The sequence below is a fragment of the Anoplophora glabripennis genome, unplaced genomic scaffold (genome assembly GCF_000390285.2).
Source record: "Anoplophora glabripennis isolate ALB-LARVAE unplaced genomic scaffold, Agla_2.0 scaffold299, whole genome shotgun sequence".
NCBI lineage: Eukaryota > Metazoa > Arthropoda > Insecta > Coleoptera > Cerambycidae > Anoplophora > Anoplophora glabripennis.
This window is the reverse complement of record NW_019417348.1, coordinates 591,388-604,795: the sequence shown is the minus strand read 5'-3', so window position 1 is coordinate 604,795 and position 13,408 is coordinate 591,388. Positions and strand designations below refer to the sequence as shown.

At 39.8% G+C, this 13,408-nt stretch overlaps 1 protein-coding gene across 1 annotated transcript; it reads left to right on the top strand.

Moving 5' to 3' along the window:
• Window positions 1-4,093: 4,093 nt before the first annotated feature.
• On the top strand, window positions 4,094-5,672 carry LOC108908448. The gene is made up of 2 exons (XM_018712484.2): window positions 4,094-4,780; window positions 4,880-5,672. The coding sequence occupies exon 2, from the start codon at window positions 4,945-4,947 to the stop codon at window positions 5,245-5,247; it is 303 nt and encodes a 100-aa protein (XP_018568000.1). The 5' UTR covers window positions 4,094-4,780; window positions 4,880-4,944; the 3' UTR covers window positions 5,248-5,672.
• The last annotated feature ends 7,736 nt before the right edge of the window (window positions 5,673-13,408 follow it).

Genomic DNA, 13,408 nt, shown 5'->3' with positions numbered 1-13,408 from the left:
GGAATATATATGTCCGACCCACAAGTCCGAACACTTTTTTTTTTGTGGGGCTGTGTAATTTACAAGCGGTGTAATTAAAACAAAATGGGTTAGAGCAATTTTTATTTACGACGGATTTAAAATGCCTATGCGGTTTTCCGGTGCTGTAAATAAATACAAAATTAGCACATAGTCAGATATCAGGACTCAAAAATCGGTAAGGTAGAAAAACGCAGTATTCGTTTGGTTTACTTAATAAACAATCTAATACTTTAAAAAACGGTACGCCAAAATAATATTCGGTTTTAAATTTCGGTCGGTGCTAGAAAGGGAAAAACAAATAAGGTTAATAAATTAGAGTAATAAATAATCAATAAAATAACTCGTTCTTACCATTTCGGCTAAAAAATGCCCCCAGTTGTTTTCAAAACGTTATGACTCGTGAAGTTTTGGCTAGATACCTTCACCATTTCACGCAAGTTTATCTCGATGACATAATAGTCTATAGCAAAACCATCGATGAGCACAAAGACCATCTACGACTCGTGCTAGAGCGAATGCGACAATACAACTTCAGCTATCGCCGGAAAAATGTTTCCTAGCAACCAGCGAGTTAGAGTACTTACTACTTAGACCATCAAATACAAGGAACTATCACAAAACCTCTGAACAAACATCTCCAAGCAATCCAGGACTTCCCGAAACCGAACTCCAAACGACAGTTACCAAAGTCTCTTGGGTATATGTAATGGATCCGGGAGTATGTTCTCGCCCGTTTTCCCGAATAGCCGTCGACCTGAGTTGAACGCCGAATCGCGGAAAGCTTAGTTTTCCATTTTCCGAAATTTCACCGAATGTTAGTATCAATTGTTACCGATTTGTCAGTGGCGAATTTATTTATTTATGGTAAAAAAATGGGAGTACATCTATTGGAAGAGGTTTTTTTCCTGATCAAGACCCCTGGTGTACACTTTCCTCCGCTGCTCTTACCCGGACGGCGACTTTTTGTGGGACATCAGAAAGTTCGGCACATATTTAATGGCGCCTGAGCACAGTGACTAGATTGGATTTGATTTCAAGAAAGAAAAATTGTTTTCCGAGGGTTTTGTAACTTGCCGAACACGAAACTACTGTCGTTTACGTATCTCCAAAACTACCGCTTATTTTGAAATTCCGAATATTCCAGAGGACTCCTGTGAGCTCCTGAAGCCCGAATCTGCACTTTTCTGCAAAAAGCCGAACTTTGAAGAAGTTTCCCGAAGTCACCCGAAGTCAAGTGAGGGAGTCTAGATCAAGGTAATTTGAGCCAAGGAAGCGTTTCCGACCACTCCCGAGAAGATCCGACCATTAATGAAAGAGATACGGTAGGCATGCTACCGTTGTACAAACGGAGTTAGCAGGCATAACCATAGCCGCTAAGGAAATTGCCCGCAGGCATACTACGGGCAAAACCATTAGAATCTACAAGGATAGTAGACAAGCACTACTGACCTTGCGCAATCATAAGATAATGACTAGGACAGTATGGGAATGCCATGAAGCACTGGTTGTGGCCTCGGCGCCGCTAACAGCATATATGTATGCTGGGTAAAGGGACATGAGCGGTGATATGGCAATAAAGAAGCTGACAAGCTAGCCAGGAGCGCATCGGGCCTCAACATTTTTGGAACCGGTCCCTCCAGTGTGCTTCCGTTGTCGGCACTTGCTGGAATTATTACCTAAGGAAGACACCCACAAAGAATTTATGAAACGGTGGGATGAAACAATTAGCTGTCACTTCGCTAAGGAGCTCTTAGTGTACCTAGCAAAGACACAGCCAAAAAATACGTGGCCATATCTAGGTCAAATCTTCGCCTGGTGACAGGTATTCAAACTGGACACTGTTGGCTAAGGAAACACCTTTACAATATGGGGAAGCGTGAAACACTTTTTGGTAGGGGCTGTGAACAGGAAGACGAGACGATATTGCATGTACTATGTGAATGCACTGCCGTCTCGTCAACAAGAGAGTCCATGTTGGGAGAACGCTGGTCTTCAATGGCCTATATTAAAGAGATCCCCCTGAGCAACGTCACCACCTTCTTCACTGTAATAGGCTGGCTGGCGGCTCAGGCGGATTGATCTCTCTAATGGGAGGATGTACAAGGGGCCCAATGGGGCCTAAGTGCTGTAGCTTTGCTACCCTCCCCACAACTCCAGAACTCCAGATGGTAGGCAGAATTGCCATAACGAAGAATTTACGAATTCTGAGGGTAGAGCGCTATCCAAAAGGGGAAAAAGGATCGGAATAATACCAGATTTTCAACAAAATGAATACCGAAGGCGAAGATGCGTTGGCCTTGAAATAGCTGACCCTAAAATAGGCTGCATATATAAGTTGAAAAAGGAAGGTCTAGTAATGGAATACGATGACTTTGCAGACCGATGGAACAGTAGACGAGCTACGACGCCGACTAGTAGCATACCTGAGAGTCGAACCACCGAAAGATCAACCTACACCCTCCGCAGTACCAGGGACGTTAACAAGACCATCCCAACCATCGTTTGACTTTGATCTTCTGAATCAAAGCTGATCCAGTCTCATTTCTAGAAAGACTTGAGCAACTACAACAATAATATGGCATAACCGACCAACAGCTTTTGAGGACGCTGCCGGGGATACTTCAAGGCAGTGGCGGCTCGTGACATTGAGAATAGGTGAAGCATATTCATTGATTGAAAATCGCCGCTGGCGGTGCGGTGGCGAAATTTTTTAAAATTACAAGGTCAAACGGCTTTAAATGAATCTGGAAATTTTTTGTTGCATTTGCAGTATTGCTGAAAAACTGACGTTTGTGAGAAGGATTTTCATTTAGATTTTATAAAAATAGAAATATTAGTTCGGCTTGTGGATTTCTGTGTTCCAAAGAAGCTTTGTGGTTACGACAACCTCGCATGACGTTCCCAAAATTGTTAATTCTTATTCTTATTCTACACGCCCGACTTTATATCCACAATTAAACATGGCATACAGAAAAGTTTTTTTAAATGAACACTTCCACACAACGCACAACCACTTATACTCCGAATACCATTCATTCCGAAATTTTCGAACGTACACGTTGTATTTTTCTATATCGAGAGAATAAGGCACAGGTCTCTCCCATTTAAAAAAATCCGATGAACTATTATCTTTTCCTATGTTAGTAATGTAAGCGTAATTCTGTATATATTGTGGGTCTGCGTACTAACATCCGATGAACAGTTAATCTACGTCACAAATCGGTTATAAAAGCCGACCTCCCGCACATGAGATTCAGTAGTGTTGATCGGCAATTTTCCTCAACACGAAGTAAGTCAGACTGTGTTGGGAGCCAGGGTACAAAGGTATTTGTGGAAATGAGAAAGCGGATGAACTTGCTAGGAAGGGATCCGAAACAGAGTTCATTGGCCCGGAGCCCTTCTGTGGCACGTCTCCCAGTGTGGTCAGGCGGGCTCTGGGCAAATCGACTGAGACCGAATACAGGAAATACTGGACTTCAAGGCCAGGACATAGCCATTCTAAGGAGCTCATGGAGTATCCTTCGAAGGAAAGAGCGAATGTTTTACTGAGCTTGAACAGAATCCGGCTCAGGAGAGTGACAGGACTCATAACGGGACACTGGCATTTTAGGAAACATCTACATAAGCTAAAGCTTGTAGACAGTCCGGTCTGCCGAGGATTTGAATCGGCGGATGAAACTTCTCTGCATATCCTGGGCGAGTGCCCGGGATTTGCACGTAGCAAATGGGGCATAGAAAATGGCGCTTCTTGGGAGACCCTATTTGGAACCCAAGGAACTGAGAGAAGTGTCAGCAAGGAAGCTTTTGGACTTTGTAAAAAGGATAAATCTATTTGCTGAATTGGACTAGTAGTGGGACGCACAATAGGCCTAATCAGGCCGCAGTGCTATGGGACTTGTTAGGACCAACCACCAGAAGAAGAAGAAGAAGAAGAAGTCAGCCTTCCCCCCTTGGTATTGGTCACGGTCCTACCAAGGTTCTTCTCTCCTTATCCTTCCGTCTGGGAACATGGGAACAGAGCGTCGGTCACTGTCCCGCCTGTTCTCAGCGTTCCCCTTACCCTTCCGTCTGGGAACAGAGCATCGGTCACTGTCCAGCTTGTTCTCAGCGCTCTCCTTATCCTTCCGTTCGGGAACAGAGCGTCGGCCATTTTTTCGCCTGTTCTTGAAACCCTGTTTCTCTGAAACTCCGAGGGTTGGCCCCTGTCCGTCTCGGAATCCCTCACTCACCCGTTTTCCCGAATAGCTGTCAACCTGAGTAGAACACCGAATCGCAGGAAGCTTAGTTTTCCATTTTCCGAAATTTCACCGAATGTTAGTACCGACCGTCACCGATTTGTCAGTGGTGAATTTATTTATTTATGATAAATAAATGGGAGTACATATATTGGAAGAAGTTTTTTCCTGATCAAGACCCCTGGTGTACATTTTTCTCCACTGCTGTTACCCGGACGGCGACTTTTTGTAGGACATCCGGGTCTCACACAGAAAGTTCGTCACAAGCTGTACACGGAGGTCCAGAACTCACAGGAATACTCACGCAGAACATAACGAGAAATTTTAAAAACCCCACTATATCACGCTAATGGACTAAGGAAGCAGATTATCGAGTATGTTAATAAATGCCTGCCATGTCACGCCGTAAAAACGCGTCAAGTACAAAAAGAAACTCCCCAAAAACCCCACACCACACAATCACCTTTCGAGGTGATAAGTATAGATGTATTGGGGCCATTCTCCGAAACGCCAAGAAATAACAAGTAAGTAATAATAGTAGAAGACTTGTTCACAAAATGAGTCGAAGCAAGACCCACATCGGATACAGAAGTCGCCACTAATTGTAAATTTCTCTTCGCTAGATACGGAGACCCTAGACAAATTATCTCCGACAACGCATTAGTATTCCAGTCATAAATACCTCATCATGGTCAGCAAAAGCAAATACAGCCATATCATACAGCTGTCTACTTCCAACGGGAGAACCAGGTCGAACGAAAAGTTGCCGACTTTAAAACCATTCTTCGAGCCCTCATGCATAATCAACAGCGACGAAGGAATTGGGATCAGCACCACGAGCCCTAACAATAACAACGCCGACGCAAAAACCGAGCTACAGGAGAATCTACAGCAACCGCTCTCCTACGTTACGAAGCAGCTGCACAAGGTGATTGAGAAATTCCCGAATTTCAAAGAAGACGAAGGCGACCTCGAGAGGATGCGCGGTTAAGACGCCAAACTATTATCGCTCGACAATTAAATTTCAATCATCAAACTTTCCCACGTCGAGACGATAATCCTACCGTTACTTCCAAGTCGGAGAGATGGTAATGGTGAGAGAGCACAATCCGCCAAATCCCTTTGCATCTACATGGGCAGGACCATTTCCCGTTATCCTTCGAAACTCATCACAAATATACGAGGTAGGCAAGAATGGAAGGCAATTCAAATACCACGTCGATCAACTTAGAACGGCCCCACCAAGGAACCCACCGTTAGAAGCAGATGATTCCAGCGAGGAAAAATATTGAAGCAAAATAAAATTGCTGCGACATTGCTATCATTTACAAATGAAACCTTAAAATTGTAAAAGTTTTTACAGTCGGTTTGCAAGAAATGATCACTTTGCGAAGAAACATTAATTTAGCAACTTTGTTGTAAACCTGTCAATAATCGTTGTGTAAGATTTAATAAAAATATAATATAATAATTGACTTTATTAGGTATAACCAGAGATTAAATTACAAAACTAGTAGTACAAAATATACAGAAAAAAATCTGGTGTACCCAAAAGGCGAAGTTCAATTGCTCACCAGTAAATAAGTGAGGTCCTGCTAAGGATGACTAAGCATTAAGACTACTAAAAATTTTCTTTATTTTAATTAATAATAAAGTTTGGAGTTTGAATAAAATAAAAATATAATAAATAATATAATAAATACATGTCTCAAAATAAATTAATATAAAAATTATTAGTAATAATAGGTAGTAATATTGCTTGCAAAGATTGGGGCACTTTTAAAGTTGGTGGTGAAATTTCAAAGACTTTTGAGGCTGATGGCAGAGGTCCAGTATTTTTTGAAGTTGACGGTAAAGGTTTAATTTCGTCGCTACTCTCTTTAATACAAGCAATGGCCCCTTCTTTTAAGAGTGTCAACGTACCAGTTTTCATATCATCTTTGTCAAAATGATCCGAACAATAACAAATACAAATAATTTTTGACCATGTAATGCTTTCATCCCATTCCATGCCAAGGACTTTTAGCCATTGACGAAATCTTTTACTATTTTTAGGGAAACTATAGAAAAAAACAACTTTTAAGTATAAGCAAACAAAAAATATAAGAATGTGAAACATACCGATGAAAAGTAACTTCTGAATTTGCGGGTAAAAATCGTTTAATATTTTTGCAGCTTCTAACAAAACACGACATTTTTTAATTCAGAAAATATAATCCTTAAAAGTCAATTACAATAAATTAACATAAAAACAACACTATTATCTTGTTTAAATAGGAAAATCGCGAAAATAATAACCTCAAAAGTAATTCAATAAACAATAGAACATACATAAATTCAGGTCACTTTAAGTTTAGAAGAAGATGAAGATAGTAGATAAAAATGGTCGTCTTTTCTATCCTCTTTTATTGCATGCTCCGTGTGGCTGCGCAGTCCTCGAAAGGCAGTATATTTCTTTAGGTATGTGGGAGGGAGGCGGAATATCTAGGATTAACGGATTGGGAAGTGATTTTCAGGTCGCCGGCGTATACAGGGTGTCCCGAAATTAGGGGGCAATATTTCTACGAGGTGTTTTATGTCGAAAAAGATTACTTTTTCTTTATATAAACATGGGTCCAAAAATTCTTCCAAAGGAAGTTATAGCCACTTAAAAGGACCACTCTGATGAAGTTTTTTTCCAAATAACTCCGAAACCAGTTGAGATAAATTTATAAAATTTGGTAACTAGCTTAATTCTTACGTGCTCAGTCCGCCACTAAAACAAAATTTACAAATTTTCATCACATACGTTCCAACACTGGGGAAAGAGGGGTAAAATTTACCATAACTTTTTTATGCGTTGACTTTTTTAACTTTTGACTGAAAAGTATGAAATTTCAGAATTTTTTATGAAAAAAAGTTACTCTTGGTTCATAATGGTAGAATGTTCAATTTTTGTGTTAAATCTGTTTAAAAATAATGTTACATGTGTTAATCACCGGAAATCGAAATTTTCAATGTTTTTTATCATCGCAGGTTTTGAATAACAAATATGCGTTTGGCGCTTGGCGTAATTTGCATTGACAGTTCAGTTATTTACTCTTTGCGAAGTGTTATCAGTCGAAAATGCAATATTTTACCAACATAGAGCTAGCAGATATTCATAATACCCATTTCCGGTCAAATATTGTATTTTCGACTAGTTGAAAAATATTTCGACCCATGTTTATATAAAGAAAAAGTAATTTTTTTTCGACATGGAACACCCCGTAGAAATATTGCCCCCTAATTTCGAGACACCTTGTATGTTGGTGTTGGGGGATGTGGGATGTCATAGTTGTAAATGGTGTATAGGTGTGGAGACAGGACGGTGCCCTGGGGGACACCGGCCTCCATGTGATTTTCGTGTAGGTAGGATTTTATGATTTTGGTAAAGGATATGGGGTATTGGTTGGTGAGTATTTTTATCAGTAGGCCTTCATGCCAAACCGTCTCGAAGACCTTTGCGACATCTAGGAAGACAGCGCCACTGTACTGTCCCATGTTGAAGGCCGCCGTGATATGCTCGGTAAGGCGAAGGATTTGGAGTTCGGTAGAGTAATTAGGTCGGAAGGCGAACTATTCGTCAGGAATGAGGGTTAGGATGATTTTTTCTACCACTTTGCTCATAGTCGGGATTAGGCTAATGGGCCGGTAGTTGGATGGAAAGGTGTGGTCTTTGTTAGGTTTTGGGATAAGGATTATGTTTGCTGTTTTCCAGTGGGTAGGGAAGTGTCTTAGTCTGAGTGTCGCGTTTGTTATGTTTAGTAGGGCCATGAGGCCCTTGTGTGATAGTCGTTTAAGTGTCGTGTTATGTATATTGTCGGGTCCGGGGGCTTTTCTGTTTTAAATTCTACGTATTGTCAGTCTTAGTCCGTCAGGAGTTGCGGGAGGGATTATGTCATTGTCTGGCTCTCTGTCTACGCGTCGGACCGCGCGCTCAGCCACTATTTCGAATTCCTCGTCCTCGTCGGGCAGCTGAGGCAGTCTACACTGCAGTTCCAGGCTGTCGGGCTTTTCCTGGTTCATGTAAACCACCCCTCTGCTGCCGTGGATTGGGGGGAATTTTACCGCGAGTGGTCTGTCGCAGGGCGTTTTCCAGAAGCTGTTGTTTTGTGGATACAGCGACTCCAAGTGCCTAGCCCAGTTGTCCTGGGCCAGCTCACCCAGAGCCGCCTTCACGCGTCTGTTAAGTACGTTTAAGTCATGTCTGTGTTGGGGCAAGCGGGTGCGGGTGGCAAGCCGTTTCGCACGTCATCTGTCGCGTATTAAGTTTTTTATGTCATCGGGGAGGGTGCCCCGGGGGTTTGTCAGTCGGGGGACAATTGTCTCAGTCGTAGTCTGTGTCAGGGCATTTTTAATATCGGTCTCGAGGGAGAGGATTGCCGCCTCCAGATCATGGGTGGTTTCGATGACTGAGAGCACGGTGTTTCCTTGCATTACTGCTCAGAAGCGTTCCCAGTCAGTGAACCACCTCGTAAAGGTGCCTTCATATCTCTGTCTTCGCACCAGAACCAGGATTATTTTATTGTGGGCGGAAGACCCTTCGTATTAGGCGGATATATTTAACGGTATAGATTTTAGAATGGCAATGTCTAAGACGTCGGGGCGTCCTACGGGTTCGTAATGTGTTGGGTCTGTCGGTCCGAGTATTGTCAAGTCGTCATGTCTGTCTTGGTAATCCAGCAGGACGCAATCTCTTACGGTCGTTGCCCTGCTGTGTCATATATGGGAGTAGTGTAAGTTGGAGAGTTGAAAATTTTCCCCCTACCACTTTTCCTTCCCCCACCACTTTCCCCGCCCACAAACCGGTTTTCAACCAACTAGAGGCGGGGGAGGTTCACGTTAACCAATAAGCGGTTGGAGAGTTGAACATTTACCTCCCATTTTTTTATTCCGACCAATGAGAGGTCGGAGAGTTGAAAATTTTCCCCACTTAATCAAACGGATCCAATGAGTGTTTGAAAATCTCCCCTCATATCAACCCCCCCACTTTTTCAAACGGATCCTTATAAATTGAATCTAACGTCTCTGGTTTAGAAGGATTTAAAATGTCGTATCATACTAATATTTTTGATTTGCCTATTCTAACAATTGACATACCAAATAATCTTCCTCCATCATTTCAGAATAAAAATTATTGTGTAGTAATAGGTGAAAGAAAATTTCATTTAAATAAATCAAGAACCAAATTCGTATCCGTTGGATTAGCATATGATTTTAATTACGAACCATATGTAAAGTTATGTGGAAACAAATGTGACGCTATAATATTCAACATAGAAGAATGGAAATCTTTTCTTACATATCAAGGAGTTATTACAAATAATCTCTACAACAGGAAATTAGCGGAACCAATAGAAACCGGAAATATTTCTATAGATTTTGAAGAGGTGATGAGTTCTTCAGTAGTAAAAATTGGATTGCATACCCCTGATAGAGTATCGACTGGATATATTGGAGAGATTACAGTTCCCTAACTATTTTAAAATTGTACAGAAAGGGCTTCAGAATCAAACAGGAAATATCTTTGAAAATGCCTTAAACCTATTGCAACCAAGCACAAATCGAAATAGTGAAAATGTCTCAATGATTATGGAATTAATTTATTTGTATCCGAAAGTATTTGAAGCTGAGAATGAAAAAAGTTACGTTTAATGAAAAAGACACAATTCACTTGTGTGATTAAAAACTTATGTGTAATAACGCGTTAAACATAGAAAGAAAATCGTATTGGTAAACACTTGCAACCTATTTAAAGTGCTTTTTCGCGCGCTAATATGGCAATTTGTAATGATAACGGCGGTAGAGACCAGCCCCGCCCTTAAACAGTTTGAGTGAGAATTCAAACAGCATTTACTTTTTCGCGCGCTAACGCGGCGTCCGTATAATGCCACTGCTGAATATTAATCCGAATTTAAAGGCCCTTTATTAGGTGCAAAACAAGAAAAAATCACTACTAAATATTACAACTACAGCTCGCAATTACTTGTCAACCTACAAACGAAATGTAAAAATTTGCGAAAAGTACTGCGCCTAATACTTCGAAAATTGCGTATGATTAGAAAAAGTGTAAAAAATAACAATTTGTATAGTAAACATAACACAACTCAGATTGCTCATGATACAGTAATTTAGATAGACATATTTAAATTTATTTCGCGCCAAAGTGGGCGGGGCTCGCAAATATCGATCGCCCCGATAGTTGTCGTTTCAAAATTAAGTTATGCTTAGACATATTTAAATTTATTTCGCGCCAAAATAGGCGGTACTGCAATATCGATCGCCCCGATAGTTGTTATTTATTTATAGCATTTAAATAGACATATTTCAAATGAGTGTCATATAATAATCTTCCTCAGTCACAGTAGACAAATGTAATTTCAAGGTTAACTGCAATGTTTAAACATAAATCAAATGAAGGTCATCACATGATGTGATATTTATTGTCTTTTACATTATTATACATTTATTTACTTAGATCTCGCTCAAGGTCACACTCTCATGAAATATTTAGTATTTAGTAGGTATACGAGGGTAGCAGAACATTTTAGGAATTGTAATAGTTACTTATTTTTGTTTAATAATTACACACATTTTGCTGAACTACATATTGACAACAGGTAAGAAAACCCAATTACAGGAAACACATAATCAACAATATTTACAATTGAATTATTTTAAAAAGTATATATATTTTTTTCTTTTCTCTTTTATACATCTTGAATTCTATAATTTTAATAGATTATCACATTATCAGATTATATGTATTTTTTATTATATTTGTTTCGAACATTTTAAGTTTATACAGGTATATTTTTTTTATTTATGGAATGAATGGATAGGGGCGTTTTGTTTCTAAAATTAGTTTATATTTATATCAAATCATATATTTCTTGGACTATACAAATAATATATACACCTTAAATTATATATAAAAAAATATTTACATCTTAAAATTATACTTGTATAAAATATTTATACATCTTAAAGCTATCCAACATTCACACGTCTCACTTTCATTCGTCCACTCAAAGTTTTTAAAGTCTTTCCACTTTCATCCCTCTTTCGCACTTTATTATTAATTTCGGATTATATTGTCCAATCTGCTCCTGCAATACCCGCACCTGCTCCCGTTTAACTGCGAGAGTTTCTCGCAGAACGAGGACTTCTTCCTCAGTTTGTTCCTCCCTCCGACTGAGTTTTTCCCAGTGTCGGAGGAATGCTGAAATGACATCCGGTTCGTCGGCCTGTAAGTACAGGATCGCTTCTTCTTCTTCCACTTGGGTTGTTACCGTCAGGGTTGCCGCCATTTCCTGAGGAACTTCCTGAGGTGGTGCTATGGAAACTTCTATGGATACAACCACATCGTCAAACGTTGATATGATTTCCTAGGTGGTGACCGGAGAATTGGCGGCTGTAGTGGTGGTGGAGCTTCATCTTGTGGCACCGTTACTTCAACCGCTGGTTGTTGCAACAACTGCCGTAATCGTGATGTGCTGCCCTTAGACGCTATTCCTTTTCTCTTATTCTCCCCGCGGTTCGAAGACTCAACAGATTTTTTAGAAGTTGCCATCTTCTTAACCGATGGAGAGTTTGGTAATAAAATGTCACTGATGAGAGACAAATCCATGATTGTGTTGTTCCCCATGTCCGACAGTGCCCTTGACAGAATGTCATCGGACAACAACCTTGGCTGACAAGCGGTTGTTGAAAATACTGAAAGTGCTGACGTTCCTTCGGCGTCACCTTTGGCATAGATTTGCCAACACGTGTACTCTTCCTTCTAGAACTGGTTGTGGCTTTTTTTGGTATTGTACTTGATCGACCCATTTTTATTTTTTTTAATTACACAAAATTTACACTATTGTAGACGCTCACTGCAGGGTTGGCACACAACGAAATGTAATTCTTCACTTTGATCTCCTCTCTTATATAGAAAATACACTGCAATTCAAATGCACCACGTCACAATGTCATTGTGTACACAACATTAAAACCACTATTTAATTTCAAGGTTAACTGCAATGTTTAAACGTAAATCAAGTGAAAGTCGTCACATAATGTGATATTTTTCGTCTTTTGAACTCGCTCAAGGTTACACCCTCATGAAATATTTATCCATACCATTTAGATAGACATATTTCAAATTTAATTTCAAGGATAACTGCAATGCCTAAACGTAAATCAAATGAAGGTCATATAACGATCTTCCTCATTCACACCAGACAAATGTAATTTCAAGGTTAACTGCAATGCAAAGGTCAAATGAAAGTCACCACCCTACGCCATCTCCTTCGGCTTTCAGTCTCAAGGACGAAAGTGGAGGGGGGAGATTTGAAACCGGTAAAAATACCCTACTGGTGTCATTTAAATTTCTTCGCCGAATTAACCTTTGTTATAGAAACAATGGTGGTCATTTTGAACAGTTTTTATAAGTTGTACTAAATGTTATTAAACATCAACTTTGTTACTTTTATCTCCAGCATTTTTTATTCTATTTGATTGTTTTTACGAATTATTTCAATAAAATTAGGCACCTTGTAAATAACTCTTAATTCGTCGTATGTGTGTATCCATATCGAAAAATGAAGTAACATGTGGTATATCTTATCGTAGTGAACACTCATTAGTAGATAAGCTATAGGCGTTCAGAGCCAAAATCCCATGTATTTTCTTATGAAGGTTCAGATTGCAAATTTTTGGTGAATTTTACCCCCTCCACTCCACTTTTAGGCCACGCCCATCGACCANTTACAAGGAGCCAACAATGTTATATTTTTACAATTATCTGAAACTATAGATTCAGAAGAATCGTTTTTCTCGATTTCTTTATCCATTTGATCACTTTCTGTTAACGATTCTGTCAATAGCATATCTCCAATCTTCAAATCCGGATTGTAAGACTGCAGGACGCAACTTTTAAACTGAAGTCATTTGTAAACTTTTTTCGGTTATTGTAGAGCTCGTATACGAATAATTACCATTTTCCTGTGGTAGGTTTGTAATTGCCTCTTCAAGTTCTTCAATCCTGTGTAACCGTTGAGCAAATACTGATTTAAAAAAAACAAATAATAGCCTAAGGGTGTAATGTCAGGAAAACGTGGTGGCCATCTATCTCGACTAATTATTCG

What these genes read in the sequence shown, in the direction of transcription:
- LOC108908448 (XM_018712484.2), top strand. Translation starts at nt 4,945, where the DNA reads ATGGTCAGCAAAAGCAAATACAGCCATATCATACAGCTGTCTACTTCC.